At 41.4% G+C, this 27,311-nt stretch overlaps 1 protein-coding gene and 1 non-coding gene across 2 annotated transcripts; both read left to right on the top strand.

Moving 5' to 3' along the window:
• On the top strand, positions 1–26,492 carry LOC138837846 (CAAX prenyl protease 1 homolog). The gene is made up of 10 exons (XM_070036850.1): positions 1–203; positions 2,768–2,914; positions 8,280–8,366; positions 9,126–9,242; positions 10,915–11,067; positions 12,206–12,347; positions 17,623–17,807; positions 19,664–19,774; positions 22,878–23,021; positions 24,662–26,492. The coding sequence occupies exons 1-10, from the start codon at positions 81–83 to the stop codon at positions 24,884–24,886; spliced, it is 1,434 nt and encodes a 477-aa protein (XP_069892951.1). The 5' UTR covers positions 1–80; the 3' UTR covers positions 24,887–26,492.
• LOC138837866 (small nucleolar RNA SNORA18) lies at positions 14,668–14,799 on the top strand. Its single transcript, XR_011375471.1, has one exon. It is a non-coding gene; the product is annotated as a small nucleolar RNA SNORA18 (small nucleolar RNA).
• Positions 26,493–27,311: the final 819 nt, after the last annotated feature.

Below are 27,311 nucleotides of genomic sequence, written 5' to 3'. Positions count from 1 at the left end.
CGACACCGCGGGGACTCCGTGAAGGGACGGCCGTGCGTCAGGCGCCGGCGCACGCTGAGGGAGCCGGGGCTGGGGTGGCCATGGGATCGTGGGCGTCGCTGGACGCGCTGTGGGAGACGCCGCCCGAGAAGCGGATCTTCGGGGCCGTGCTGCTCTTTTCCTGGACGGTGTATCTTTGGGAGACCTTCCTAGCGCAGCGGCAGGTGAGCCTGGACTGGGCCCACCGGGCCCGGGACCCGGGACCTGGGATTCGGGATTCGGGACGGTCCGGGGCCAACCTCGCCCTCGACCCCACAAGTCCCTACTGAGCGCCCCGACTTGTCCAGATGGTGGCTGTGGCTTGTGTGTGTGTCTGGAGGGGGGATCCTTGGTATCTCAGGGAAGCTATCCACCATGTTATCGGGGGGGGGGAGGACCCCTCGACTGTTAGGACCCGCAGAAAGGGAAGGGCTGCCCTGTCTGTTCCACAGCCTCGCGGGACGGATCCCGGGGCCCAGGCCAAGCTGCTTCTGTGTTTGATATTAAGTCTTCTAAAGGAAGGGGCTAAAATTCCCGAGTCACAACTTCCCCCAGAACATTCGTGGGGTCATTAGTTCAACCGCAGGGTTAGGAATCTATTTTCTGATAATAAAGATTGAGCGATTCTTCTAAGCATTTGCATTTATATAATATATATATATATATTTATGTAATATATATAGCAGCCGGGCGCCGGTGGCTCACGCCTGTAATCCTAGCTACTCAGGAGGCTGAGATCTGAGGATCCCGGTTCAGAGCCAGCCTGGGCAAGAAAGTCCAGGAGACTCTTAGCGCCAATAAAAGCACTAGAAAACCGGAAGTGGCGCTGTGCTCCAGTGGTAGAGCGCTAGCCTTGAGCTGAAGAGCTTAGTGACAGTGCCCAGGCCCAGAGTTCAAGTCCCACGACTGAGCCCACCTCCCCCCCCAAATTTATATATATATATATATATATATATATATATATATATATATATATATATATATATATATATATATATATATATATGTTTTACCTCTCTCCTCCATTTCGTAGAAATAGCTTCATTATTTTTTTAAAAAATTAAGTAGAAAATGAACGTTAATAAAAATTCCCTGGATAGGGCTGGGAAGGTGGCTCAGTGGTAGAGCGCTTGCCTTGCAATGCATGAGGCCCTGGGTTCGATTCCTCAGCACCACATAAGCAAAAAGAAAAAAGCCGGAAGTGGCGCTGTGGCTCAAGTGGTAGAGCACTAGCCTTGAGCTGAAGAGCTGAGGGACAGCACCCAGGCCCAGAGTTCAGGCCCCACGACCAGACCCCCCCCCCCAAAAAAAAAAAATTCCCTGGATAGTCAAGTTAATAGCTGGAAAGATTAGGGATCTGGATTTTAAAGTGAAATCAACTTCAGTTGACAGTTTTATTTCAATCTCTGACTACTGGTTTGCTTTACATATGTTCTGTGTAGTCATTGTAATGTCCTTGCTGATGGTAGGGAAAACCCTTTCCTCATTTTGTCTTTCGTGGTACCAGGATTTGAACTTGTGCTTGCTAGGTGCCTTTTTCATGAGCCATGGAAGTATTTTTCTGCAAGTTTCTCATTTTGGTCTACATTCTGCATGAAACTTTGTAATAGTTTCATTTTCTGGAATGCACCGACTGGATGAAATGCTGGAGTTCTGTCAGTAGCTGGGTTATGTCTCAATCTCTTCCTTTAGCCCTGTATTCAAAGATAAACTATATAGCTAATTACACTAATATACATGTTGGATAGCTTTGTTAGTATAGAATTTTGCTGGCGTGGAGAAGATCCTGTGTATAATCACAGTATGTGGTGTCAAAAGGAAGGTGAGATACTGAGATTTGTCTCACTTTAATAATAAGCCTAATTACAATAACTACCTTTGATTAGGGTCCCTGATGAATTATGCTTTAATGCCCTTAGCTTTTATTGATATACCATTATAGAGAAAACATTTGTTTTAGGACCACTGAAAAAGATGAGGTCTATTCTATTTTTGATATGTTTTCTGTGATATATCCCATGGGCTGAAATTACATTTTAGTTGGCATAGTGTAAAACATGTATTTGAAGACGTTATTTGTTTATTTAATGTTGGTCCTGGGGCATGAACTAAGGGCTGGGGCAACTAGCATTCTATCACTTCGACTACAACTCTACATCCAGCTCTTTGGTGGTTAATTAGAGATAAGAGGCTCATGAACTTTCCTGACTGGGCCAGGTTGGAATCAGGATTCTCAGATCTCAGCCTTCTGCATAGGATTACAGGCATGAACTACAGTAGTCGTTCTTGATGGGTTTCTATCTCTCCTCAAAAACGCTTTCCTAACTTGTCTTCTAGGCCATTAGACTGTTCACAGTATCTGTTTATACTTGTTAGTGTGTTTACTTCTCTTTTTTTACGAATCTAGTCTCTGTGTTGTCAGATTTACTACGTGACACCCAGAATGAGTGTAATCTTGATGATGTTGCAACTTTGGTTTGTGCAGGAAACTGAAATGTGAAGACATCTCTGATTGTTGTTCCTGGACTGCTAGCTTCAGTTTCTCTGGTTCTGCTCTTGCTTTTCTGCATCAGTCATTTCAGTGATCAGTTTTTCTGACTAAATGTCAAGTATGTGTGCATGTTTGAAACAGATTCTTTAGGCTTATGTGGTAAATGAATGTTGTAAAACCCTCAATGTTTGATTACAAATTATGATTGTAATGAACAGTTGACTATTTTGTTAAAGTGTCTTCTTGAAAATGTTTCAGAGAAGGATATATAAGACAACAACTCATGTACCACCGGAATTAGGACAGATCATGGATTCTGAAACATTTGAGAAATCTCGACTGTATCAACTGGATAAAAGTACTTTCAGCTTCTGGTCAGGACTCTATTCAGAAGTCGAAGGCACTGTGAGTAGTTTACTTCTTGGACAGATAATCTCTCAAATTGTTTAATACTTTTCAATGCTTGTTTTTATTTTTGTTATTTTTCTTGTGACACAGAGTACAGTCCCAATGAATCTTAGGTTGTATTCTTTTTCTCTTTCCTTTTTTTAAAATTTTAATTAGTGCTGGAGATCACATCAGGGCCTTGAGTATACTAGCCAAAGGCGTTACCACTGAGGTATCTCTAGCCATAACCTTTGTTATTGTTAATAATATGTGTGGCATAAAATAGGCAGAAACATAACTACTTTCGGTTGAAAATTGTAGACTGTGGCGATTATCACCTGAAGGCCAGGTATTAAAAAGAACCTTAGGGCTGGGAAGGTGGCTCAGTGGTAGAGTGCTTGCCTTGTAATGCATGAGACCTTGGGTTCGATTCCTCAGCACCACATAGGAAAAAAGCCGGAAGTGACGCTGTGGCTCAAGTGGTAGAGTGCTAGCCTTGAGCTGAAGAGCTGAGGGACAGTGCCCAGGCCCAGAGTTCAGGCCCCACAACCGGACCCAAAAAAATAAATAAATAAAAATAAAAAGAACCTTACATTGTGGGGAGTTTTTTTTGTTTTTTGTTTTGGGCCAGTCCTGGGACTTGAACTCAGGGCCTGGGCACTGTCCCTGAGCTTTTTTTGCTCAAGGAAAGCACTATACCACTTGAACCATAGTGTCACTTCCAGCTTTTTCTGTTTATGTGGTACTGAGGAATTGAACCCAGGGCTTCATGCATGCTAGACAAGCACTCAACCAGTAGGCCACATTCCTAGCCTGTATTGTTCCTTTAACAGGCCCTGACAGTTCTTCCTGCAATTACTTTGAATATCTAAACTACCCTCCACTTTGCAGCCCCAAGAATATTTCTAAATCACATTTCTGATCACGTTACTGCCCTGCATAAAGCCTTGCTGTACTACTGTTTCTCTCGGAAACAGAAATTTCTTGATACAGTTTGATTAGTTTTTTTGACCTGCCACAGCTTACATCTGCTTATCATTTTATTTCTTCCTCCAATTTTTGTTCTTCTTTTTATTTATTTATTTATTTATTTATGTCCATTGTGGGACTTGAACTCAGGGCCTGAGTGCTGTCCCTGAGTTGTTCAGCTCAAGGCTAGTGCTCTATCACTTTGAGCCACAGCAGCACTTCAGGTTTCCTGATGGAGATAAGAGTTTCATGGACTTTCCTGCCTGGGCTGGCTTTGAACCATCATCCTTGGATCTCAATTTAGGATTACAGGCATGAGCCACCGGCGCCTGGCTCTGTTTTGACCATGCCATATCTAGCTTGGTTTTGTATGACAGAGTTTTTCCTCATGCAGTATCCCTGCCTTAGGTGTCATGCTACCTCTTGATCATCATCATCTGATTGGAGTCTGGTTAATCCCTGTTCTTCCCTTAGAATCCAGCTGAGGAAGTAGAGCTGTTGTTTATTCCTGAATCCTTGCTACTCATTAGGCTGAGACCCAAGGATCAAAGTTTTTTTGTTAATATAATTTTATTATTATTAAAGTTTTGTATAGAAGGGTTACCATTTCATAAATCAGGTAATAAGTACATTTCTTCTTCTTCTTCTTCTTCTTCTTCTTCTTCTTCTTCTTCTTCTTCTTCTTCTTCTTCTTCTTCTTCTTCTTCTTCTTCTTCTTCTGCTTCTTCTTCTGCTTCTTCTTCTGCTTCTTCTTCTGCTTCTCCTTCTGCTTTTTCTTCTGCTTCTTCTTCTGCTTCTTCTTCTGCTTCTGCTTCTGCTTCTTTTGCTTCTGCTTCTGCTTCTGCTTCTGCTTCTGCTTCTGCTTCTTCTGCTTCTTCTGCTCCTTCTGCTTCTTCTTCTTCTTTTTGGACAACATCCTCACTTCCCTTTACTTTCTCCCAGTTTTCCCCTCCCATCCCTGCCCACAGTATTTTCCACATACTGTATACTCAATAATATGATCACATTTGTTCACCCTCACTTTCTGCCCCCCAAAAGAAAGTAAAGCAAAAACACCACAACTACCACCAATAACAACAACAAAAAAGATGTTTCCATTTCTTGGAGCTCATTTTGATAAATAGTATTTTAAATGTTCAGAGGAGTTCCACCTTTGGGTTCCTCCCCTGAGAGTATGAGGATCAAAGTTTGAAGCCAGCTGGGACAGGCAAAAGGCCTGGCTAAGTTTTGCCTTTAAAAAATTTTTTTTTATTGTCTTTAAGTACTTCCTCAAAGGAGTTTTGTTCAACAAAGCAGTTCATGAGTACACTATCTTGAACAGTGTCACCTCTTTCAACATTCTTACCTGTCCCTCCCAACCCTCTGCTTTCCTCAAGTTTTGCTTTTTGAGCCTCTTGATTTTCTTTTAAAATAAGAAGTAGATAGATACTAGATCTTGACCTTACATGGTTTGTGGAAAGGACTCAGTGAGTAAGATAATGTAAATGAAGCACTTGATACAGATTCAACACAGCCAGCACTTCATCATTGGTTTCTTTGAGGGAGGTTACTTCACCCTCACCCCTTCTCTTTTTAACTTCTCTTGTATACATTGCCTCATCGATAAAAATAATTATATTCCCTACCATGCCTGATTTTCAAGCACTGGAATTGCTTTTGTTAGGCTCACTAGTTCTTGTCTGAGAATATCCCCAGGAGTGTGCTCAGGGAGATTATTAACATAGAGAAAGTTTATAGTTCCCTAGGCTTTTGTGTTTCAGTCCCCAAAGTAAACTTAACAAGGTTTGGAACATCAGTTATCTAAAAGTTGGACTTTTAATTGTGGGTGTTTTAGGCTTTCACCTAAAGCATTTTAAATCCTTAATTCTACATTATTTATTAGTATTGGGAATAGGATGAAAGAAATGCCGTCACAAGTCAATTAGTTCAACAAATGCCAGTGGTGCCAAAGCATATCTTTTGGGAATAAGGTTTACTTAACATCTGAGATTATCGAGTTAATTATAGTAAAGTGGAAATGCCTGGACATTGACTTAGGGTAGTGTTTAAAAAGGTAATTTATTTAACAATTTTTTTTTCCAGTATTGGATTTTGAACTTGGGGCTTCATGCTTGCTAGATAGGTGCTACACCATTAAGCCATACCTTCAGTCCTCTTTTTTTTCCCACTGGTTATTATTAGTTTTTTCCTTTTGCCTGTCCTGAGGCTTGAATTCAGGGCCTGGGTACTATCTCTGAGCTTCTTTTGCTCAAGGCTAGCAAAGGCTAGCACTCTACTACTTGAGTCACAGCACAACTTCTAGCTTTTTCTGTGTACAGGGCTTCATGCATGCTAGGCATGCACTCTACCACTAAGCTACATTCCCAGCCCCACTGGTTATTTTTTTTTTTTTTTTTTTTTTTTTTGTCGGTCGGGGGCTTGAACTCTGGGCCTGGGCGCTGTCCCTCAGCTCTTCAGCTCAAGGCGAGCGCTCTACCACTTGAGCTACAGCGCCACTTCCGGTTTTCTGGTGGTTTATTGGAGATAGGAGTCTCACGGTCTTTCCTGCCCGGGCTGGCTTTGAACCGCGATCCTCAGATCTCAGCCTCCTGAGTAGCTAGGATTACAGGCGTGAGCCACCAGCGCCCGGCTCCCACTGGTTATTTTTTTGAGATAGCCTCTCAACTTTGTGCTTGGGCCTGAGCCTGAGCCTAGACATCAATCATCCTAAACTGTGCTTTCTAATCTAGCTGGAATGATAAACACTGACCACCAAACCTGTAGAATCTTTCCATTGAGATGAAGTCTCTTAGACTTTTCTGCCTGGTCTGGCCCAGAAACATGATCCTCCCAATCTCAAGTCTCTAATGTAGCTAGGATTACAGATTGGGGCCATGGTTGCCCATTTCTAATGTTAAGTGTTTACCAGAATCACCTGGAGACTCCTGGGCCCACTTCCAGTGTTAGTGTCTGATTTAGTAGAGTTGAGAATTTCCTTTTTGTGTGTGTGTATCAGTCCTAGGGCTTGAACTCAGAGACTGGTTACTGTCTCTAAGCCCTTTTTTGCTCAAGGCTACCACTACCACTTGAGTCACAACTCCACTTCCAGTTGTTTTGGTGATTAATTGGAGATACGAGTCTCATGAACTTTTCTTCCCCTGGCTGGCTTAAAACCGAGATCCTAAGATCTTAGCCTCGTGAATAGGTAGGTGCATTTTTGATAAATACTCAGATGCTGCTGCTGCTTCTATCCAAAAACCATATTTGAGGAAGTGGCGCTGTAGCTCAAGTGGTAGAGCGTTCGCCTTCAGCTGAAGAGCTGAGGGACAGCGCCCAGGTCCAGAGTTCAAGCCCCACGACCGACAAAAAAAAAAAAAAAAGTCACCAAAAACCATATTTGAGACCAGTAGTGTTAACCTGGTCTGAGGTGTGGCTCAAGTGATAGAGCACCAGCTATAAGTACAAAAGCCAGTTAGACCACAAAGCCCTGGTACAGACACCAAGAAAACAAAATGAAACTAGTCCAACATATTGGTAGTTACTTTAAAATATCCTGTAAGTTGTTGTGTGCTGAAGTACACTGAGCTGCTCTCTGACTACATTTCATTGTTTCACCAGTCTGTTTCCTCTCCCCTCCCTCCCATTCCTGTCCCTTCTTGTCTCTAGTGACCTCTGTTTGGCTTTTTTTTTTTTTTTTTTGGTAAGGTTAGTTGATGTCACTTCCTCAAATAACTGAGAACCTTGAGTATCTTTTTAAACAGCTTAAGATATAAACCACTCACTATACCATACAATTCACCCATATATAGTGTATAGCAAAAAGGATTTAGTAGTCTAAACTTAATGCCTAAGTGGTTTATTCATCTAAGTGCATGCCTTTTCCTAAATAAAATAGATATTTTCTTTTCCTACAGAATTGATTATTTTTTTCCTTTCCTTTTTTTTCCTTTAATGCCAGTCCCTCAAGACCAGTACTCTACCACATGAGCCATATCTCCACTTCCAACTTCTATTTGTTTGGTTTTGTTTTTTGTTTTTGGACAGTCCTAGGGCTTAGACTTAGGGCCTGGGCATTGTCCCTGAGTTTCTTTTGCTTAAGGCTAGCATTTGAGCCACAGTGCCACTTCTGGCTTTTTCTGTTTGTGTGGTCTTGAGGAATCGAACCAAGGGGTTCATGCATGCTAGGCAAGTATTCTACCACTAAGCCACATCCCCAGCTCCCAGCTTCTTTTTTTAAGTGATTAATTGAAGAATCTCATGGACTTCTGTACAGGCTGGCTTCAAAATACAGTCCTCAGATCTCAGCCTCCTGAGTTAGCCACTCAGGCAAGAGCCACTGGCACCCAGTTGTCCTTTTCTTTTCTATAACATGTTCTTTTCAAGGGATAATTTCTAGTACTATTCATATGTGACCACTGTGTGCTTTGTTTTATAGTTTATTCTTCTCTTTGGAGGAATCCCTTACCTCTGGAGAGTTTCTGGACAGTTCTGTGGTTATGCTGGCTTTGGACCAGAATATGAGGTATGTGATTTATTAGAATATACTAATCAGAGTCCCTTTCAAGAAATATTTTGTTGGCAGGTTTTATACTAAAGTTAGTTTTGTGTGTGTATTAGTCCTGGGGATTAGACTCAGGCCTAGACACTGTCCCTGAGCTTTTCTGCACAAGGCTAGCACTGTTATCATTTGAACCACAGCTCTACTTCCAGCTTTTTGGTGATTAATTGGAGGTAAGAGTCTCATGGGCTTTCCTACCTTGGTTGATTTCAAACCACAGTCCTTAGATCTCGGCCTCCTGAGTGTGTGAGCCTTCAGTGCTGGCTAAAGTTAGTTGCTGGTTTACTCATACCATCATTCAACTTCCTTCTCTGTCTGCACCATCCTTGTGTGCTGATGTACTGGAATAATGTTAATTATTTTAATAAAAGTATGTGTATGACTATTCACACAGATTTAGAAAATATAATTAATGCCCTAATGATGAACGTTTAGATTGATTTAATTTTTTTTCTCCTCCCCTCCCTTTCTCTCCCTTTCCCTTTTCTTCCCTGGGTTCAGTTCCCAGTACTGAAAAAAGAAAAAGAAACTTAAAGATCTTATCCTTTGACTGCAAACATTTCATTTCTCTGAATGGAGAAGACCTTGTATTGCCCACAGGATCAAGCACATGGCTTGGGATAAAATAAGTACTAGCAATACTCAATTTGTTTCCCAGTAGTTCATTTGAAACATGAATTACATTATACCATAAAAACTGTCTTTTTACCTTCTCATGCTTAGATCACTCAGTCCCTCGTGTTTCTGCTATTGGCTACTCTTTTCAGCGCATTGACTGGATTGCCATGGAGTCTCTATAATACTTTTGTGATAGAAGAAAAGCATGGCTTCAATCATCAGGTAGAGTAAGGAATAACTTTTTTTTTTTTTAACCTAATCCTTAGGCTTGAATAAGGGCCTTAGTGCTGTCCCTGAACTTCTGTGCTCAAGACTAGAACGCTACCAATTTACCAATTACCAATTTACAGCTCTACTTGTAGCTTTTTTAGGAGGTGGGGGGGTGGCTAATTAGAAATAAGGGTTTCATAGACTTTCCTTCAAACCTCAGTCTCAAACTCTGATGTAGCTAGTGCTATAGGCGTGAGCCACTGACATCTAACTTGAAATAACTTTATTTATCATTCTGTTTATACACATTGTATTAAATATTTTTCTTAGATTAGAAATAACTTATTATTTACATATGTATTTATGTATTTATTTATTGCTGGTTCTGGGACTTGAACTCACAGTTGGGTGCTGTTCTAACTTCCTTTTTTTTTTCTTTTGGTTAGTCATGGGGCTTGAACTAAGCCTGGGTGCTGTCCCTGAGCTCTTTTTGCTCAAAGCTAGCAGTACTCTACCACTTTAAACCACAGTGCCACTTCTGGTTTTCTGATGATTATTTGGAACTAATTGTCTCACCGACTTTGCTGCCTAGGCTGGCTTTGAATCATAACCCTCAGTTCTCAGCCTCCTGTATCACTAGGATTACAGAAGTGAGCCAATGGCACCACTCCTGAACTTCTTTTGATCAAGGCTAGTGCTTGAGGTGCAGCTCTACTTCTGGCTTTTTTGATAATTTATTGTAAATAAGAGTCTACAACTTTTCTGCCTGGACTGGTTTTGAACCATGCTCTTTAAATCTCAGCTTCCTGAGTAGCTAAGATTACAGGAGTGAGCCACCGGCACCAGGCTAGAAATAACTTTTTTTGTTTTTGTTGGTCATGGGGCTTGAACTCAGGGCCTAGGTGCTGTCCCTGAGCTCTTCTGCTTAAGGCTAATGATATACCACTTTGAACCACAGTTCCACTTCTGGTTTTCTGGTGGTTAAGTGGAGTTAAGAGTCTCACAGACTTGGGGGCTGGGAAGGTGGCCCAGTGGTAGAGTGCTTGCCTTGCATGCATGAGGCCCTGGGTTCGATTCCTCAGCACCACATAAGCAAAAAGCCAGAAGTGGCGCTGTGGCTCAAGTGGTAGAGCGCTAGCCTTGAGCTGAAGAGCTGAGGGACAGCACCCAGGCCCAGAGTTCAGGCCCCACAACCGGACCCAAAAAAAAAAAGAGTCTCACAGACTTTCCTGGGCAGGCTGGCTTTCAACGTTCCTCAGATCTCAGTCTCCTGAGTAGCTAGGATTACAGCTGTGAGCCACTGACGCCTGGCCAGAAATAACTTTTTAATTTGATGGGGTTTTTTTTTGTGGTTTTATTATTTGCTGGTAATAATTTAAATATAATTTACTATTTTAGAGCATGGATTAACTGAGAAAAGGAACTTCAGATGTGATAAATATCATAGTTTAAAATCTTGCTATTCACTCTTGAGCACTTACTTGAGTGCTTTTGGCTAATAATATTTAAATTAATTTGTTTTTTTAAACTATCAATGTTTTAGGCTGCCTGGTATTATAGTACAGTCTTACTGGATGTAATTTTTTAAATGGCTTCAATAGTACAATCTTTGGATTCACATACTAGTCATTTTAAAAAGGAAATCAGTTCCTCAATTTACAATGGTAATATTTTCTCTTTCCAGACTTTCGAGTTTTTTATGAAAGATGCAATCAAAAAATTTATTGTGACTCAGTGTATTTTATTGCCTGTGTCTTCACTTCTGCTTTACATAATTAAAATTGGGGGTGACTATTTTTTTATTTATGCCTGGCTGTTCACATTAGTTGTTTCTCTGGTGAGTAAAATCATGATTTCATTTTCTTTTACAAAGTTTGTTGGTGAGACTGAGAGGGTGGATGGAATACAGAGGGTGGATGGAATGCTCATACTCATTTACCTCTTGATTTCTGCATTTGGACCTGACCATCATCTTTCTCTTCATGCTGACTTATAGATGTTAAAAGCTGCTTTTTGGATCACTTTCAGGGATCTAGTTGCCAGGAAATTTGGCTTATGTATGTGTGAGTTTGCACCAGAATGACTGACTATATGTAACAATTAATGTTTTGACTGACCCTCCAGGGCCTGAAAAGTATGAATATTTTGAAGAGAAAATAGATTTAAGAGGATCAAAAGAAAAAAAGCATATAATTTCCTGGCTTCCTTCTGCCTTCTTTCTCTCTGCCTTCTTATCTCCTCTCCCTTCTTTCATGTTATCACTGGGGTTTGAATTCAATGCCATCTCCTTGCTAGGTAGGTGCAGCATCACTTGAGCCATACCTCCAGCCCTTTTTTGCTTTTATTTACTTTTTTTTGCCTGGTGGTTTTTGCCCATGACCAACTTCAGACCTTAATCCTTTTCCTTGCCTCTTGGGAAGTAGAGATCAGGAGTATTACAATTCCAGTACAGCCTGGACAAAAAACAAACCCAGAGCTGGATGCTATTTCAATCAGGGTGTACAGTTATAAACTGCAGGCAGTTAATTTTAGCAGAAAAATAAACCATACATCAGATAATTCTCATAAAAAGATAGTCAAGCTCTTATAATACTTGTTTAGCAAAGATTTGGTCCATCAAGATTACTTTGTAAGGCAGAATTGCATGTTATGCTTGGTTTATAAGCTGCCCAGAATCCTCAAGATAGTTTTGAAATGGTTATTAATTACCACCCAGAGATCTTACTGTTAGTAGCTTTATCTTCTAAAGTAAGATTGACACGTTTACTGTCTTAGTAGGCTGATACTTTGATTTTCATTAAACAGATACCAGGCTCTTACTTTCTGAACAATTTTGGTTTGGGAATACCAGAGCAAATAAGTCTTCTGGTGGCAAGTTTTGGTGGACATAATTGTTGGAATATAATTGAATGTGTACAATAATGAGTAGCTTCTCTTTAAGAACATATTCATAGGTTCTGTCATTTACTTTTCAGGTCCTTGTTACAATCTATGCTGATTATATTGCCCCTTTATTTGACAAGTTCACACCTCTGCCTGAGGGAAAGCTTAAACAAGAAATTGAAGTAATGGCAAAGAATATTGACTTTCCTTTGACTAAGGTATATGTTGTTGAAGGTAAGGCTACCTGGGGGTAAGGAGATTTCATTGAAGTGCTTTGTTTTGAATACTTTAGGTTTTAGAATTTAAATGAAAGAATGAATTGATATTTATTGTTTGTTTAATTTGTTGTTTAAAAATTAGGACAGGCTCACACCTATAATCCTAGCTACTCTAGAGGCTGAGATCTGGAGGATCAAGATTTCAAGCCAGCCTGGGAAGGAAAGTCTGTGAGACTCTTACCTTCAATTAAACACCAAGAAAGCCAGAAGTGGAGCTGTGGCTCAAGTGGTAGAGCACTAGCCTTGAGTAAAAAAGCTTAGAGACAGTGCCCAGGCCCTGGTGCCAGCCTCTCCCAACAAAATAACCACTGTTCTGGAGGACTGTTTATCTTGTAAATTTCCAAAAGCTTAATATACTACCATCAGGTACTTCAATAGAATCTGTAAATGAAAATCCACATAAAATGAATATACCAAATTCTGCCTTCTGAACTTCGCAGCTGTAAGGGCTTGGACAAATCACTTCCTTCCTTTAGGTTTTGGGTGTGCTGTGCAGTTTTCTGTAAAAAGCTGCATGATCTCTCGTAACTATTCAATTCTGCTGTTGCAGGGCAATATCAGTATGAATTTGTTTCAATAAACTTTATATATATAAGCAGCAGTTGACAGTGAGCCATAGTTTGCTAATACTTGCTTTAAAATAATATGTCACCATTGAGAAGCAGCTTTGTTAGATAAAGATGTAGAAATATAGGAGCCATTGCAGAGTGAGAGAACAAAGATGGGCACAAGTGAAAAGAATGAGCTGTCAACAACTAGAAGAGTACAGACATCTCAGACAACGAGTGGCTTTTCAGGCTGCATAGCCACCTTTCGTCACAGTTGAAACAGTGTAGGATTTTGTGAGACATTGATAAAAGAATTGACATTTTACATTGTTGTTGGGATTTTTTGTTGTTACTGTTACTGAGCTCTTTTGCTTAAGGGTAGCACTCTACCATTTTAAGCCACAGCTCCACTTCCAGTTTTTGAGTAGTTAGTTGAGGATTAAGAGTCTACTGGAGACTTTCTGACCAAGCTGACTTCAAAGTGTAATCTTTTTTTTTGTTTTTTTGGGGGGTCTGGTCCTGGGACCTGAACTCTGGGCCTGGGCGCTGTCCCTCAGCTCTTCAGCTCAAGGCTAGTGCTCTACCACTTGAGCCACAGCACCACTTCCGGCTTTTTCTGCTTATGTGGTGCTGAGGAATTGAACCCAGGGCCTCATGCATGCGAGGCAAGCACTCTACCACTGAGCCACCTTCCCAGCCCCAAAATAGGAATTCTTTTTTTTTTTTTTTCAGATAAGGGGTAGGTTTATTCAGTAGACCTGGGACCAGGCAAGGTTGGCACCCCACGAGGCTGGGAAAGGCCTGGGAAAGAGAGAGAGCTGGGAAAGAGAGAGAGAAAAGAGCTTGAGAAGAGCTAGACAAGAGCAGAGAGAGGGCCTCTGGGCCTGGGCTAGGCCTTATCTAGGGTATGGGCGGAGAAAGGTGTGGCCACATCAAATTCAGATGTGACCCAAAATAGGAATTCTAAAGGTCGTGTTAATACTGAGATACCTTTAAAAAACATTGTGTTAGTTAAGTTCTGAAGCACTACCAACCAATTTTGGCCAATTTAAGCAGAATAAATTCCTTATTGAAATACAAAAATCTCCAGAAGGCTAAGTTTACAACCTTAGAACTCAGACCATAATGTAAGGAAACTATGAACTTAAAAGTCATAAGAAGCCAGTGTAGGAAGGATACTGCTGTTGCCACTGCAGAATACTGGGTTAATTACTAACATCCTGCCCCTGGCACCTGCTGAATTAATTCTTGACTGCCTTGCTTCCTTGTGTAATTAGCTGACTATTCAAGAGTTCCTAATGGATGCATCTTGACTAAGCCTGGGATTTTGGCTTCCTGCTACAGATTTGGAGAAATGAGTACTTATTTTCTTAGGTTTCCCATATGAGAAGCCCTCTCTCACATTTGCATGATGTGAGATTTCCTGAGCTCTTCAAGTAGAGTCTAGAACAGGGAGAAACACACATGTAAGAATATACTCAAGTGCCAGGCTCATGCCTGCAATCCTACCAACTCAGGAGACAGATCTGAGGATCGCAATTCAAAGCCAGCTCAGGCAGGAAAGTCTATGAGACTCTCCTCTCTAATTAACTACCAGAAAACCAAAGTTGCACTGTGGCTCAACTGGTAGAGCTCTAGCATTGAGCTGAAAAGCTCAGGGACAGTGCCCAGGCCCAGATTTCAAGCCCCAAAATTGACAAAAAAAAAAAAAAAAAGAATATACAGAAGTTTGAGGTCTATCCCGATGGGGCTTTTCCTGTAGCCATACATCGTTGGAAATGCCTCATACAGAAACATGGTGGTTTTCCTTTACTCACAGGTTTATTTCTTAGGTCTGTGAGTTGGAACTACAAGACAGCTAACAAAATGTATGAAAGCCCTAATAAATTTTTAACCTTAGGTATTAGCATAGCTCTTAGATCTGTACTATTCCTGAATGATAGCTCATGGATGAGTATCTAAACTCATTCTTGTTTCAAGAAGGTGTCAGCAGTTGAAAACCAGGGAGCTCCAGCTACTCCAAAAGTGATCTAAAAATAAATTGCTTGAAGATACTAGATCCTAGATCTAGATCTTAGATGGGGACTTTTGAAGTTACTGTCCATCTTTCTTACTCAAGAGGCATTAAAAAGAACCCAGATAAAAGAAGTGTGGGGCTGGGAAGGTGGCTCAGTGGTAGAGTGCTTGACTTGCATGCATGAGGCCCTGGGTTCAATTCCTCAGCACCACATAAGCAAAAAGAAAAAAGCCGGAAGTGGCGCTGTGGCTCAAGTGGTAGAGTGCTAGCCTTGAGCTGAAGAGCTGAGGGACAGTGCCCAGGCCCAGAGTTCAGGCCCCACAACTGGACCTCCCCCCCCAAAAAAAAAAAAGTGTGGGTTGACAACTGGTAGAGCACCTGCCTAGCAAGTGTGAGGCCCTGAGTTCAAACCCTAATATCACAAGGAAAAATGCAGCGATTCTAGGAGGAATGGTCACTAATGTTAAATACCACCAGAGGATGACTGAGACATTAAAAAAAAAAAAAGCTGGGTGCTGGTGGCTCATGCCACTTAGGAGACATCTAAGGGTTGTTGTTCAAGCCAGCTGGGGTAGTAAAGTCTCTATGAGACTCTTGTTGCAAATTAACCACCAGAAGCCAAAAACAGAGATGTGACTCAAGTGATATAACACTAGCCTTGAACAGAAAAGCTCAGAGACAGCACTCAGGCCCTGGTTTCAAACCTTGCATGCACACACATGCATACACTGACATGTACACACACATACACAGCATGAAGACTTAAGTGGCATGCCTTATATTTGCATAGAATGTTTTAATTTTCACTGTTTTTAATTATATTTCTTCATGCTCATGAAGTATCATTAATCCACCCAATAAACAAGTATTATCCAATATATACTACATGTGAGGCACAGCAATAGAAAAATCTTAGTCTAGTACAGGGACCTTTTTTGTTGTTGTTGTTGCTAATCCTGGGGCTGGCTTGAACTCAGGGCCCAAGCACTGTTCCTGAGCTTTTTTTGCTCAAGGATAGTACTCTACCACTTGAAGCGTCTTCTGGTTTTTTGGTAGTAAATTGGAGATAAGGGTCTCACAGATTTTCCTGCCTGGATGGGATCTTCACATCCTAGTTTGAAGTAGCTAGGATTATAGGCCTACTGTAGGCCTCCTGAGTAACTAGGATTATAAGCATGAACTACCAGTGCCCATCTAAGTGTGCTTATTTTATTATTTTTATTTTTATTTTTTGCTTGTCCTGGGGATTGAACTCATGGCCTGGGCACTTCCCTGAGCCTCTCTGTGCTCCAGGCTAGTGCTCTACCACTTGAGCTACAGCACTAATTAGGCTTTTTCTGTTTACGTGGTACTGAGGAATCAAACCCAGGGCTTCATGCATATTAGGCAAGCACTCTACCACTAAGCCACATTCCTAGCCAAGTGTGCTTATTTTAAAAACTCTAGAAAGAGAGAAAAGCAAAAGGGAAGAAATAAATATTCATACTTGTAGAACTCAGTAATACGTACGTTAGGATTATAATACATTTTTTCATAGGTTTATATTTATAGTTTTTACTTGTATTTTTTCTGGACAATACTGGAACCTTATGTATGTGTGAAGTTTTGTTTCTTTTGCAGAATATGATCTTTTGTTAAAATTCTCTAAAAACACTGCTTAAAATTTCATTTCAGCTGGGCTCCGGTGGCTCATGCCTTTATTTTTTTATTTTTTTTTTGGTCCGGTTGTGGGGCCTGAACTCAGGGACTGGGCGCTGTCCCTCAGCTCTTCAGCTCAAGGCTAGCGCTCTACCACTTGAGCCACAGCGCCACTTCCGGCTTTTTTTCTTTTTGCTTATGTGGTGCTGAGGAATCGAACCCAGGGCCTCAGGCATGCAAGGCAAGTGCTCTAACACTAAGCCATCTTCCCAGCCCCTCATGCCATTAATCCTAGCTACTCAGGAAGCTAAGATTTGAGGATCACAGTTCAAAGCCAGCCCAGGCAGTAAAGTCCATAAGACTCTTATCTCTATTAGCCACCTGAAAACTGGAAGTGATGCTGTGGCTCAAGTGGTAGAGCGCTAGCTTTGAGTATATCGAGGCTCAGGGACAGCTCCTAGGCCCTGAGTTCAATCCCTGCAATGGACAAAACAAAATTTTTTTCATTTTGTAGCTAGGTGCCCGTTGCCCATGTCTGTAATTCTACTCAGGAGGCTGAGATATGAGGATCAAGGTTCAAAGCCACCGGGCAAGAAAGTCTGTAAGACTTTTATCTCCAGTACACTACTCAGAAAAAGCCAGAAGTGGCTCTGTGGCTCAAGTGGTAGAGTACTATCCTTGAGCACAAAGAGGCTCAGGGACAGTGCCCAGGCCCTGAATTCAAGCCCTACGACTGGTAAAAAAAAAAAAAAAAAAAATCTTAGCGGTATTGGAATTACTGATTCCACACTGTCTAATATTTAGGCTCATTTTGGTTATTGTTATAAACTGCAAGTATTAGTTGCCAAGGATGAAGGAAAGTAGACAATTCATTGCTTGGTGGGGCTCTCCGTTGATCGAGTTTTGTTCCAGATATTTAAAAAAATGAAAATGTCAGTGTCCTTTTCAGAAATTCAACTTCTAAGAATTTCTCCAAGGGACCCACTCTTTTAAATTATGTCCCATGCTTTGAATTGTCTTTTCCTTAGGATCTAAGCGCTCTTCCCACAGCAATGCTTATTTTTATGGCTTCTTCAAGAATAAGCGAATAGTTTTGTTTGACACTCTACTAGAAGAGTACTCAGCACTAAACAAGGATATCCAAGAGAAGTCTGGTATGGAAGCTCACAATGATGGAGAAGGGGACAATGAAGAAGTGAAAGCTAAAGTTAAAGTGAGTTCTTTTCCCAAGAGGCTCTGGCCTTAGTTTTTTTTTTTTTTGTTTTTTTTTTCTTGCCGGTCATGGGGCCTGAACTCTGGGTCTAGGCGCTGTCCCTCAGCTCTTCAGCTCAAGGCTAGCACTCTACCACTGGAGCCACAGCACCACTCCCGGCTTTTTCTGTTTATGTGGTGCTGATGAGGAATCGAACCCAGGGCCTCATGCTTGCAAGGCATGCACTCTACCGCTGAGCTACCTTCCCAGCCCCTGGCCTTAGTTTCTGTAGAAGTGTCTTTGATAACTCAAAGTAACACCAGTTTCTATGCAGTGAGGAGCAAATTCAGGGAGATTACCAAATAAAAATCTCATGGCCCCTTATAAAGTTCTAGTATTTGGGAGAGGTTACTAATTAATACATACTGTTACATTTTAATTACCTTGGGTTTCATGCTCATAGCTGGCATTGTACCACTTAAATCATGCTTGTATGGCCTTTTGCTAGATAATTGGAAATAGGGTTTCATAGACCTTTTTTTATCGGCCTGCTTGGAACCTCCATCCTCCAGGTTGCAGCCTTCTGCATAGCAAGGATAACAGGTTTGAGCCACCAGTCCTCAGCTTCTGGCTATTAATTGTAAGAAGTATTTAGGATAGTTCCTCTCTGGAATTTTGCTCTTCTGAAGATAAATAGAATAACTGGAACCATCTGTCTGAAAAACAACTTTTTTTTTTTTTTTTTTGGGGTCCGGTTGTGGGGCCTGAACTCTGGGCCTGGGCTCTGTCCCTCAGCTCTTCAGCTCAAGGCTAGCACTCTACCACTTGAGCCACAGCACCACTTCCGGCTTTTTTCTTTTTGCTTATGTGGTGTTGAGGAATGGAACCCAGGGCCTCATGCATGCAAGTCAAGCACTCTACCACTGAGCCACCTTCCCAGCCGTAAAAAACAACTTAAGTAAAGGAATAATTCAAATATATATAAGCAAGCTGTATATGAAAACCTTCTTATTGTATAAGAAAACAAGTCCTGGCTGCTAAGTGTTATAAAAGTGTGCACACTCCAGAGAGATGGGCTTTATGCACTTACCTACTAACAAGACATTTTGCTTCAGCTTCTTTTTCTTTATCTCTAAAAAATGTAAGACTTCCCTTCTTGCCAGCCTGCTTTGTGAACATCTAATGAGTCCGTGTATGGATTTTATGAAAAGGAAGTGCTATGTAAATGTGAAAGAGAGGTGGTACTTATTTCTGTCTTTAGGTAAAATTAGTGTGGAAAGAAAAGAAAATCCAGTTCTGCTTGAGTCTACTGTGAATTAGCAAGCTTAGATTTTTTAACTGTTGTCTTACTGATAAAGATGTATATATTTTTTTCCCAATCTAAGTTAGTGTAGCCGAAAGCTTAGCAGAATTGGGGAATATTTGTGATTCTGTCTTCAGTGTTTAACCCAGTGTCTCACATGGAGTGATGGTTCAGAGAATGTTTTAGTAAGCAAAGTTTTACACAAAAGTCTGATTGTCTATTTAAGTTATAATCTGTGAAAGAGCTGGTCGCTGGTGGCTCACACCTATAATCCTAGCGACCCTGGAGGCTTAGGTCTGAGGATCACAGTTCCAAGCCAGCCTGGGCAGGAAAGTCCGTGAAACGCTTATCTCCAATAAACCACCAGAAAACTGGAAGTGGTGCTGTAGCTTAAGTGGTAAGAGTGCTAGTCTTGAGCTGAAGAGCAGGACAGAGCCCAGGCCCAGAGTTCAAGCCCCATGACTGACCAAAAAAAACAAAACAAAACAAAAACCTGTGAAAGAGTATTATTATTAAAGTCAAAGGTTCAAACTTTTTACAAGTTGTTGATAATTTATGTTCCTTTTATTCTTAGATTCAGAATAAGAAACAAGGATGTAAAAATGAAGAGGTACTTGCTGTACTAGGCCATGAACTGGGGCACTGGAAGTTGGGACACACAGTCAAAAATATCATTATTAGCCAGGTAAGTTTAGAATGACAGTTACATTTTTTAAAGCATAGTAGGCACAAGAGGTCATGTAGTAGAGAGGTTAATACAGACTTCAAAGTAGATGAAGCAGTCTATTAATCTCTGATCTTTTTTTGGGGGGGGGGTTGTGGGACTTGAATTCTGGGCTTGGGCACTGTCCCCCAGCTCTTCAGTTCAAGGCGAGCACTCTACCACTTGAGCCACAATGCTGTTTATTGTTTTTTTTAGTGGTTAGTTGGAGATAAGAGTCTCATGGAGTTTCCTGCCCAGGCTGGCTTTGAACTGTGATCCTCAGATCTCAGTCTCCTAAGTAGCTAGAATTACAGGTGTGAGCCATTGGCACCTGGCGAAGCTGGATATTTACATGTTTGTTTGTTTAGCCAGTCCTGGAGCTTGAACTCAGGGCCTGGGCACTGTCCCTGAGCTTCTGTTTCCTCCAAGGCTAGCACTCTACCACTTGAGCCACAGTGCCATTTCCAACTTTTTCTGCTTATGTGGTACTGAGGAATTGAACCCAGGGCTTCTTGCGTGTTAGGCAAGCACTCTACCACTAAGCTACAGTCTAAGCCCTTTAAATGCTTTTTTTTTTCCACCCCTGCCTCCCCTTAAATGCTTTTTTAAAAACATTTTTCCTCACTTAAAAATAATTACATGTTCACCAAAAATGGTAGAGCACAAAAAGAAGAAAGCAGTTCCTAAGACATAGGTCTGAAGACATAGCCAACAGGTTTTCAAGCCGTGGATGAAATAGCACTACCTTGTTGGCTGGTTATATATATATGTAGACTTAACTGATCAGGGATCAGTTTTTTGTTTTTGTTGTTGTTGAGACAGTGTCTCACTATGTAACTGTGGCTGGCCTGAAACTGGAGATCCTCCTGCTTCATTCAGTCTCCAGATTGCTAGGATTACAGGTATGTGAGTTAGAGTCTTCAGTAAAGCTCTGTACCTGTCTGATGATCACCTGATTGTGGGGGATGGGTAACAGGTGAGGACTTTTGAACCCCCAGGGGCACATTTTTGTTGCTATACATCTTTAGGTCTGAAAATGACTTCCCTAGCTTCAAGTTATTCTGTATGGGTACAAGGGAGGAAGACATTACATAAATCCAAATCCGGGCTCAAATTCAGTGGTCTTTTTTTTTTTTGGTCATGGGGCTTGAACTCGGCTTGGGCACTGTCCCTCAGCTCTTCAGCTCAAGGCGAACACTCTACTGCTTGAGCACAGCGTCACTTCTGGTTTTCTAGTGGTTTATTGGAGATAAGAGTCTCACGGATTTTTCTTGCCCGGGCTGGCTTTGAACCGTGATCCTCAGATCTCAGCCTCCTGAGTAGCTAGGATTACAGGCGTGAGCCACCGGCACCCGGCTTTCAGTGGTCATTCTATAAGGAAAATCACTGTCCTTTCCATGAAAGAAAGGGTCCAGTGGAATTTGCCTACCACAAGGTGGTAGGGCTGGGCCCTGAGAACTGGGGTTGATTGTGCCTGCTGATAGATTATGTAACTGGCTCTTGCCAGGTGGAAGGTGTTGTCTAATGCATTGACTCCTATCTCAACCACCTTGGCCACTGAGCATGAGTCCCTTGACCAAGTCCTTGAGTGCAGTAAAAACAGTGTGGCTGACCTCCACAGAACAGGTATTTGTTCCTGATCGTCATGTACCTCCTATATCATGAGGCTCTTTGTGAACTTTCATATTAGGCCATGGTATAATCATACCCTGAGATGTTGAAGTCTTCCATGCACCTTTTCTCCAGCCCTCCTGTTTTAGCCATCCTCTAGTTTGTCCCACAGCCCTGATCATCCAGTCAAACCATTACTTGCCTACTGGCAAGTATCTCCTCTGCTGGACAGATGTCTCCTCCACTGATTGGTCAGTGAGACATAGTACTTGCAGCTTTCTTCATGGAGAATATTCCTTGCACCACTGCCTGCCTTCCAAGACCATCCCTGAAGGGTGTTGTAATGCCACAGTGGACTACTTTGAGCCAGTACCAGCATATCGCTATTCATATAATACACTTTTTTTCCTTCTCAATTAAATGACTATAGGAATTTCCTATGAGTAAGGACTGATTAAGGGGTAGCAGAGTGGCAGGAATGGGCATACTGGATAGAGTAGGAACACATACTGGTTAACTTCTTCCTACCTTCCTAATCTGTTTGTTTCATTTGCCTGTGCAACCACTGTCAGCTGATGATAGATGGCTCCAGACTATATAATGACAGGTGGCTTTACATAACTCAGAAGGAAAGGCTCAGGTGTCTCATGACCAGGAATTCAGACTCCAGTAGGGAGGAGTAGCAAACCAAAAGTTAATTTTCAATAGGTCTCTGGTCACTTGATAAGAATGTATGCATAGACTATAAGTGTGGACATCTTCACTGGGTGTTTTCTGTGGGGCTTGCTATGGTGGATGCATTGGGTTATCAAGGCTGAGCACCAGAGATGCTTTACTTCATTCCGGGTGGCAGGCAAACCTCATAGTCCAAGATCCATTCTGTGCAGTAGCTTCTTGGATAGCAGGTAAATGGTTTGGATGGCACACTTAAATTTGGTATGTGTGGCCTCTGAGTTCCTGATCTGCTTAGGGAAAATAATGGCATGTGTTCTCCAACTTTACTCCAAGTGTAGATTCCTCCCCCCTTCACTTATTGATAAAGATAGACCTGGTTCCCCCCCCCCCCCACAACACATACACCCTTCCATCCCTTTCCCCTTGGCTTTTGTAATGATTCAGTACAGCTCCAGCAGTCCTAAAGAAACTTTAAGGAGCTTACACATTAAGGTTAAAGCAGAATCTGTTCTGGCCTTTCAATACTCCATTGCTGTTGGCTGTGTCAGACTCAATAATAAGAGGCTCACCTCAATCCTACCACTGTAGAAAACTGTATGGTTTAAATACTCGGGGAATTTTTTTCTTTTGAGAATATAAGGAGGAAAACTATAAAACTAAATAACTTTTGATTTGATCACAATATCATTCTCCTTAAAAATCACACCATGATTTTTTTGGTTGTATTTTTGTGATACTGTTTATCCCACAAATGAAGTCAGTTTAGTAATAACCTAAAATTTTATGTCCTATTTTCTAGATGAATTCTTTCCTGTGTTTTTTCTTGTTTGCTGTCTTAATTGGTCGAAAGGAACTTTTTGCTGCATTTGGTTTTTATGACAGCCAACCCACTCTAATTGGACTGCTGATCATCTTTCAGTTTATTTTTTCACCTTACAATGAGGTAATGTGTAATCTTCAAAACTACATTATGAGGGCTGGGAAGGTAGCTCAGTGGTAGAGTGCTTGCCTTGCATGCCTGAGGCCCTGGGTTTGATTCCTCATAAGTAGGGAAAAAAAGCCAGAAATGACCGGAGAGCCCCCCCCAAAAAAAAACTACTTTGGGGACTAGAGGCATGGCTCAAGTAGTAGAGCACCTACCTTGCAAGCATGAGGCTTTGGTACTGCCTCCAAAAAAAACCCTCAACAAAGATGGTAGGTACTGGGAATGTGACTTAGTGGTAGAGTGCTTGCATGAAGCTCTGGGCTCAATTCCTCAGAACCACATAAACAGAAAAGGCTGGAAGTAGCACTGTGACTCAAGTGGTAGAGCACTAGCCTTGAGCAAAAGAAGCTCAGGGACAGTGCCCAAGCCCTGAGTTCAAGCCCCAGGGCTGGCAAAAAAAAAAAAAAGATGGTAGGTACTGGTTAGAATCTTCTATGTTTGTATTTATGTGTTACAGAGAGAATGAAAGAACAGTTTGGAAAGTAAAATAGAGATGGAGGTAGGGTATGTGAGAATAATTGAGATTAAAATTCAGTGAAGTCAGTTAATTAGTTCTTATGAGAATGTGGGATCTCACTATGTTGTCCACATTAGTCTCAAACTCTTGGATTCAAGCCAACTTCCTACCTTAGTCTTCAAATGCACTACTACAGCTTCCTCAGTTAATGCTTCTATCCTCAAAAGTTACATTCAAGATTTGAAAACTTGAGACAGAATTAGATGGTATTAGAATCAGTTTTGGAGATTGTTGTTGGAGGCTGTGGGCATGTTTTGAAAAGGTGGTTAAGTGATGAGGAATATTAAGAAAGAAAAAGTAAGGCAGGCCAGGCTCCTGTAATCCTAGCTACTCAGGAAGCTGAGATCTGAGAATCATGGTTCAAAGCTAGCCCGGGCAAGAAAGTCCATGAGACTCTTATCTCCAGTTAAATACCAGAAAACTGGAAGTGGTGCTGTGGCTCAAGTGGTTGAGTGCTTGCCTTGAGCTGAAGAGCTAAGGGATAGCACCCAGGCCCAGAGTTCAAGCCCCACAACTCACCAAAAGAGAGGGAGAGAGAAAGAAGGGAAGGAGGGAGGGAGGGAGGGAGGGAGGGAGGGAGGAAAAATAAAAAGGCCTGAGTACATGACTCAGGTGTGACTCTGGAAAGATAGATAGTTTATATCACCAAGAAATGGTATACTATGTCTCCAGCTAGAAGTCCTGCACACTCTGTCTCAGCTCCCCCCACCCCTCCCTGTGAGTCCTTCCCACAGCTACATATATACGTACGTACGTACGTACGTGTGTGTGTGTGTGTGTGTGTGTGTGTGTGTGTGTGTGTGTGTGTGTGTGTGTGTGTGTGTGTGTGTGTGTGTGTGTGTGTGTGTGTGTGTGTGTGTGTGTGTGTGTGTACTTCTTTTTATGATCTGTTTTATGGGGAGAAAGACTAAATTTGTAACAGTTCCCTCACCCTCAGTTCCCTAATTGCAGTGCTCCCAATTAACTGCTGTTTCTTACATTGTAGGCCAAGCTTTCCACACCCCAGCCTTTGACACTTGGGGTGACAACAAGGCTTCAGTAGCTGATACAGGGGCTGAAACACTGTTCTTTCCTGTTTCAGGTTCTTTCTTTCTGCCTAACAGTCCTAAGCCGAAGGTTTGAGTTTCAAGCTGATGCATTTGCCAAGAAACTGGGGAAGGCCAAAGACTTATATTCTGCTTTGATCAAACTAAACAAAGACAACTTGGGATTCCCAGTTTCTGACTGGTTATTTTCAATGTGGCATTATTCTCATCCTCCACTACTAGAGAGACTTCAAGCTTTGAAAAATACAAAGCAAGACTGAGGTGCTCAGGTTCTGTGACTGGAGGCATTTCTGATTATTTCTGTCCTGGTTCCAGCTCTTGATGTTTTTAAATTTTTTTTTTAAATAAGAATGATTGAATACAGAAAAGTCCAGATTTAAATATATTTAATATCTCATTTCAAAAATAATTTTATTCTTAAAACACTGTAAAAATTTGAGGCTTAATGTTTTTAAAAGCATAGTTTCATCTTTGACATTTGATTTATCATCTCTGTAAATTCTTTAACAAAATGCACAGTTGTTTTATGTGTACACCTCTGCAGGATCTGAGGGGGAGGGGGAGGGTTTGCACAGCTGTTTTATGTGTACACTTCTGCAGGATCTGAGGGGGAGGGGGGGTTTGCACAGCTGTTTTATGTGTATACCTCTGCAGGATCTGATGGTGAGGGAGAGGGTTTGCACAGCTGTTTTATGTGTACACCTCTGCAGGATCTGATGGTGAGGGAGAGGGTTTGCACAGCTGTTTTATGTGTACACCTCTGCAGGATCTGAGGGGAAGGGGGAGGGTTTGCACCACCTGAAGCCTTCTGCAAAGCAGACACTTCAGTCTCCCATCGTCCTCCTCAGGCCTGAATTGAAGTCTCTTTTTACCTGTATGCTGTTATGACTTAAGCTAACCAATCAGTGATTTAAATTAGAAAGAAAAAATAAGGCTGTTACTTAAATGAAAGTCATTAAGACATATGCACTACTGTTTACCAAATTTAAGGTCTCTAGCTGCACACTGATCAGGAATTTCTAACAGTGCTTTCACAGTAGAAATTATGTACAGGATGTTTTAAATCGACTTTTGGGTTTGCTTTTAAGAAAATCTTTAAGTTTTATCTTTCCTCCCACCTGGTAGTATAGTTTCATTAGAAGCTTTTTCTCATTCCCCCCACCCCCAATAAATAGTATATCCTTTCACTAAGCAGAAATTGCCATTTTGTACAAGTCTTGCAGTGTTCAAAGTGGCAGAACATGGAAGGAAGATGAGATGACATTTGAGAAGACATGAAGATGAAATATTGCAGATTGTCTTATTATAGGCAAAAATATAGTTTTCTATCTCTTTTAAGAACAGAAGTTTGTTTTTATTTTTGTAATTTTTATCAGTAAATACTAAGCACTGTTTAATTAGGCCTGATTCCATTTTTGAAAATTGTAGTTCTTGATATTATTTTCAGAAAACGAAGTCATGAAATCTTTCCAGTTGTACAGGCTGTATGTATGTATATATATATATGACTGCTTTGTACCTTTGTCCACTTCTGAATGAGGACTCACTTGGTAGCTGATGCTCTTTTCACAAGAACATTAACCTTCTACGCGTTTTCTCCCAAGTGGGATCCACATGCCTTTGGTATTTGGCTGTAAAGTCTTATGTTCAGCTGACATTTGAATGATATCTTCATGTGGAAATATAAAAATCTAGCACTGCATTATTTATTTTCCACAGCTAAAGCAGAGCAGTCTTACGTTTTTATCCAGCATCCTTTTTCCTTTACTTCATGCCCAGATAACTGCCTTTCCTTCCTTCTGTGCCTTTTAATACAACTTTCAGTTCTGCACAAGTAAAACATTAAAAATTGCCAATGCAGATTTATATTCCTTGTCCATAGTTTGATGTAACTTGTGTGTCATGTGTTAGTAACCTAGAAGAATAGGCTGGTAGCACACGGAGAACCATGTGAAAGATTAGCTCTAACACTGAGTGTTGGCAACACTATCACCATGCCTCACCGAGTCCTCCTGCCTGTCCTCCTGCTCCACTCCACAGAGCATTACTGGTTCTCATGATGCTTCCTCTGAAACTTCATTTGGAGTTAATTTTTCATTTAACATTAACTATTTTTAATTGTTATTATAAAAAAATGACGTACAGAGGGGATACCATTTCACGAGTCAGGTAATTCTCCATTTTTATAACTACATTTTATAACTACATTTTTAAATTGTTTTGGGTCTGCCTGGTATGCTCCATCTGCCTCCTGGGTCTTCCTCATGTATGGCATCAGGAATCAGCTTTTTAATATGTGACTGACTGGATGGCTGAGGTATAGGATGGGTCAGAAGGAGATACTGGAGTAAATAGGGAGCTAACCAAGGAAGGAAAGTGGTGGACTGCATTGCCATACTTGACAGACACAAGAGGAGGATGGGATCAAGTAGGTCAAAGCCTTGAGTAAAATGGCCTGAGCCTGTAAGTGCTGATGTCTGCGTTCAAGGTAGAATCTGATGGATGTGGTTGTGACTTAGATCTTTGCTGAGGTCTAAGTAAATTCTGCCTGTCTTTGGGATAGGAGCAGAATTCCTGGGATGAAGTCAGTGGCTTTAGTACAGTGATGGTTTCCATTGGTTTCTTAAACATGCTCAGTCACGCCTTACCTTATATGTAGTATTGCCCTCTGAGACCATGTGTGTT

The sequence above is a fragment of the Dipodomys merriami genome, unplaced genomic scaffold (genome assembly GCF_024711535.1).
Source record: "Dipodomys merriami isolate MVZ:Mamm:240054 unplaced genomic scaffold, mDipMer1.0.p SCAF_277, whole genome shotgun sequence".
Taxonomy (NCBI): Eukaryota; Metazoa; Chordata; class Mammalia; order Rodentia; family Heteromyidae; genus Dipodomys; species Dipodomys merriami.
The sequence above is the reverse complement of the archived record's forward strand: the minus strand, read 5'-3'. Positions and strand labels throughout refer to the sequence as shown.

What these genes read in the sequence shown, in the direction of transcription:
- LOC138837846 (XM_070036850.1), top strand. Translation starts at nt 81, where the DNA reads ATGGGATCGTGGGCGTCGCTGGACGCGCTGTGGGAGACGCCGCCCGAG. An exon ending in AGCATGGCTTCAATCATCAG is followed by an intron (nt 9,243 to 10,914) that starts GTAGAGTAAGGA and finishes TTCTCTTTCCAG; the next exon opens with ACTTTCGAGTTTTTTATGAA. An exon ending in AAAATATCATTATTAGCCAG is followed by an intron (nt 19,775 to 22,877) that starts GTAAGTTTAGAA and finishes CCTATTTTCTAG; the next exon opens with ATGAATTCTTTCCTGTGTTT.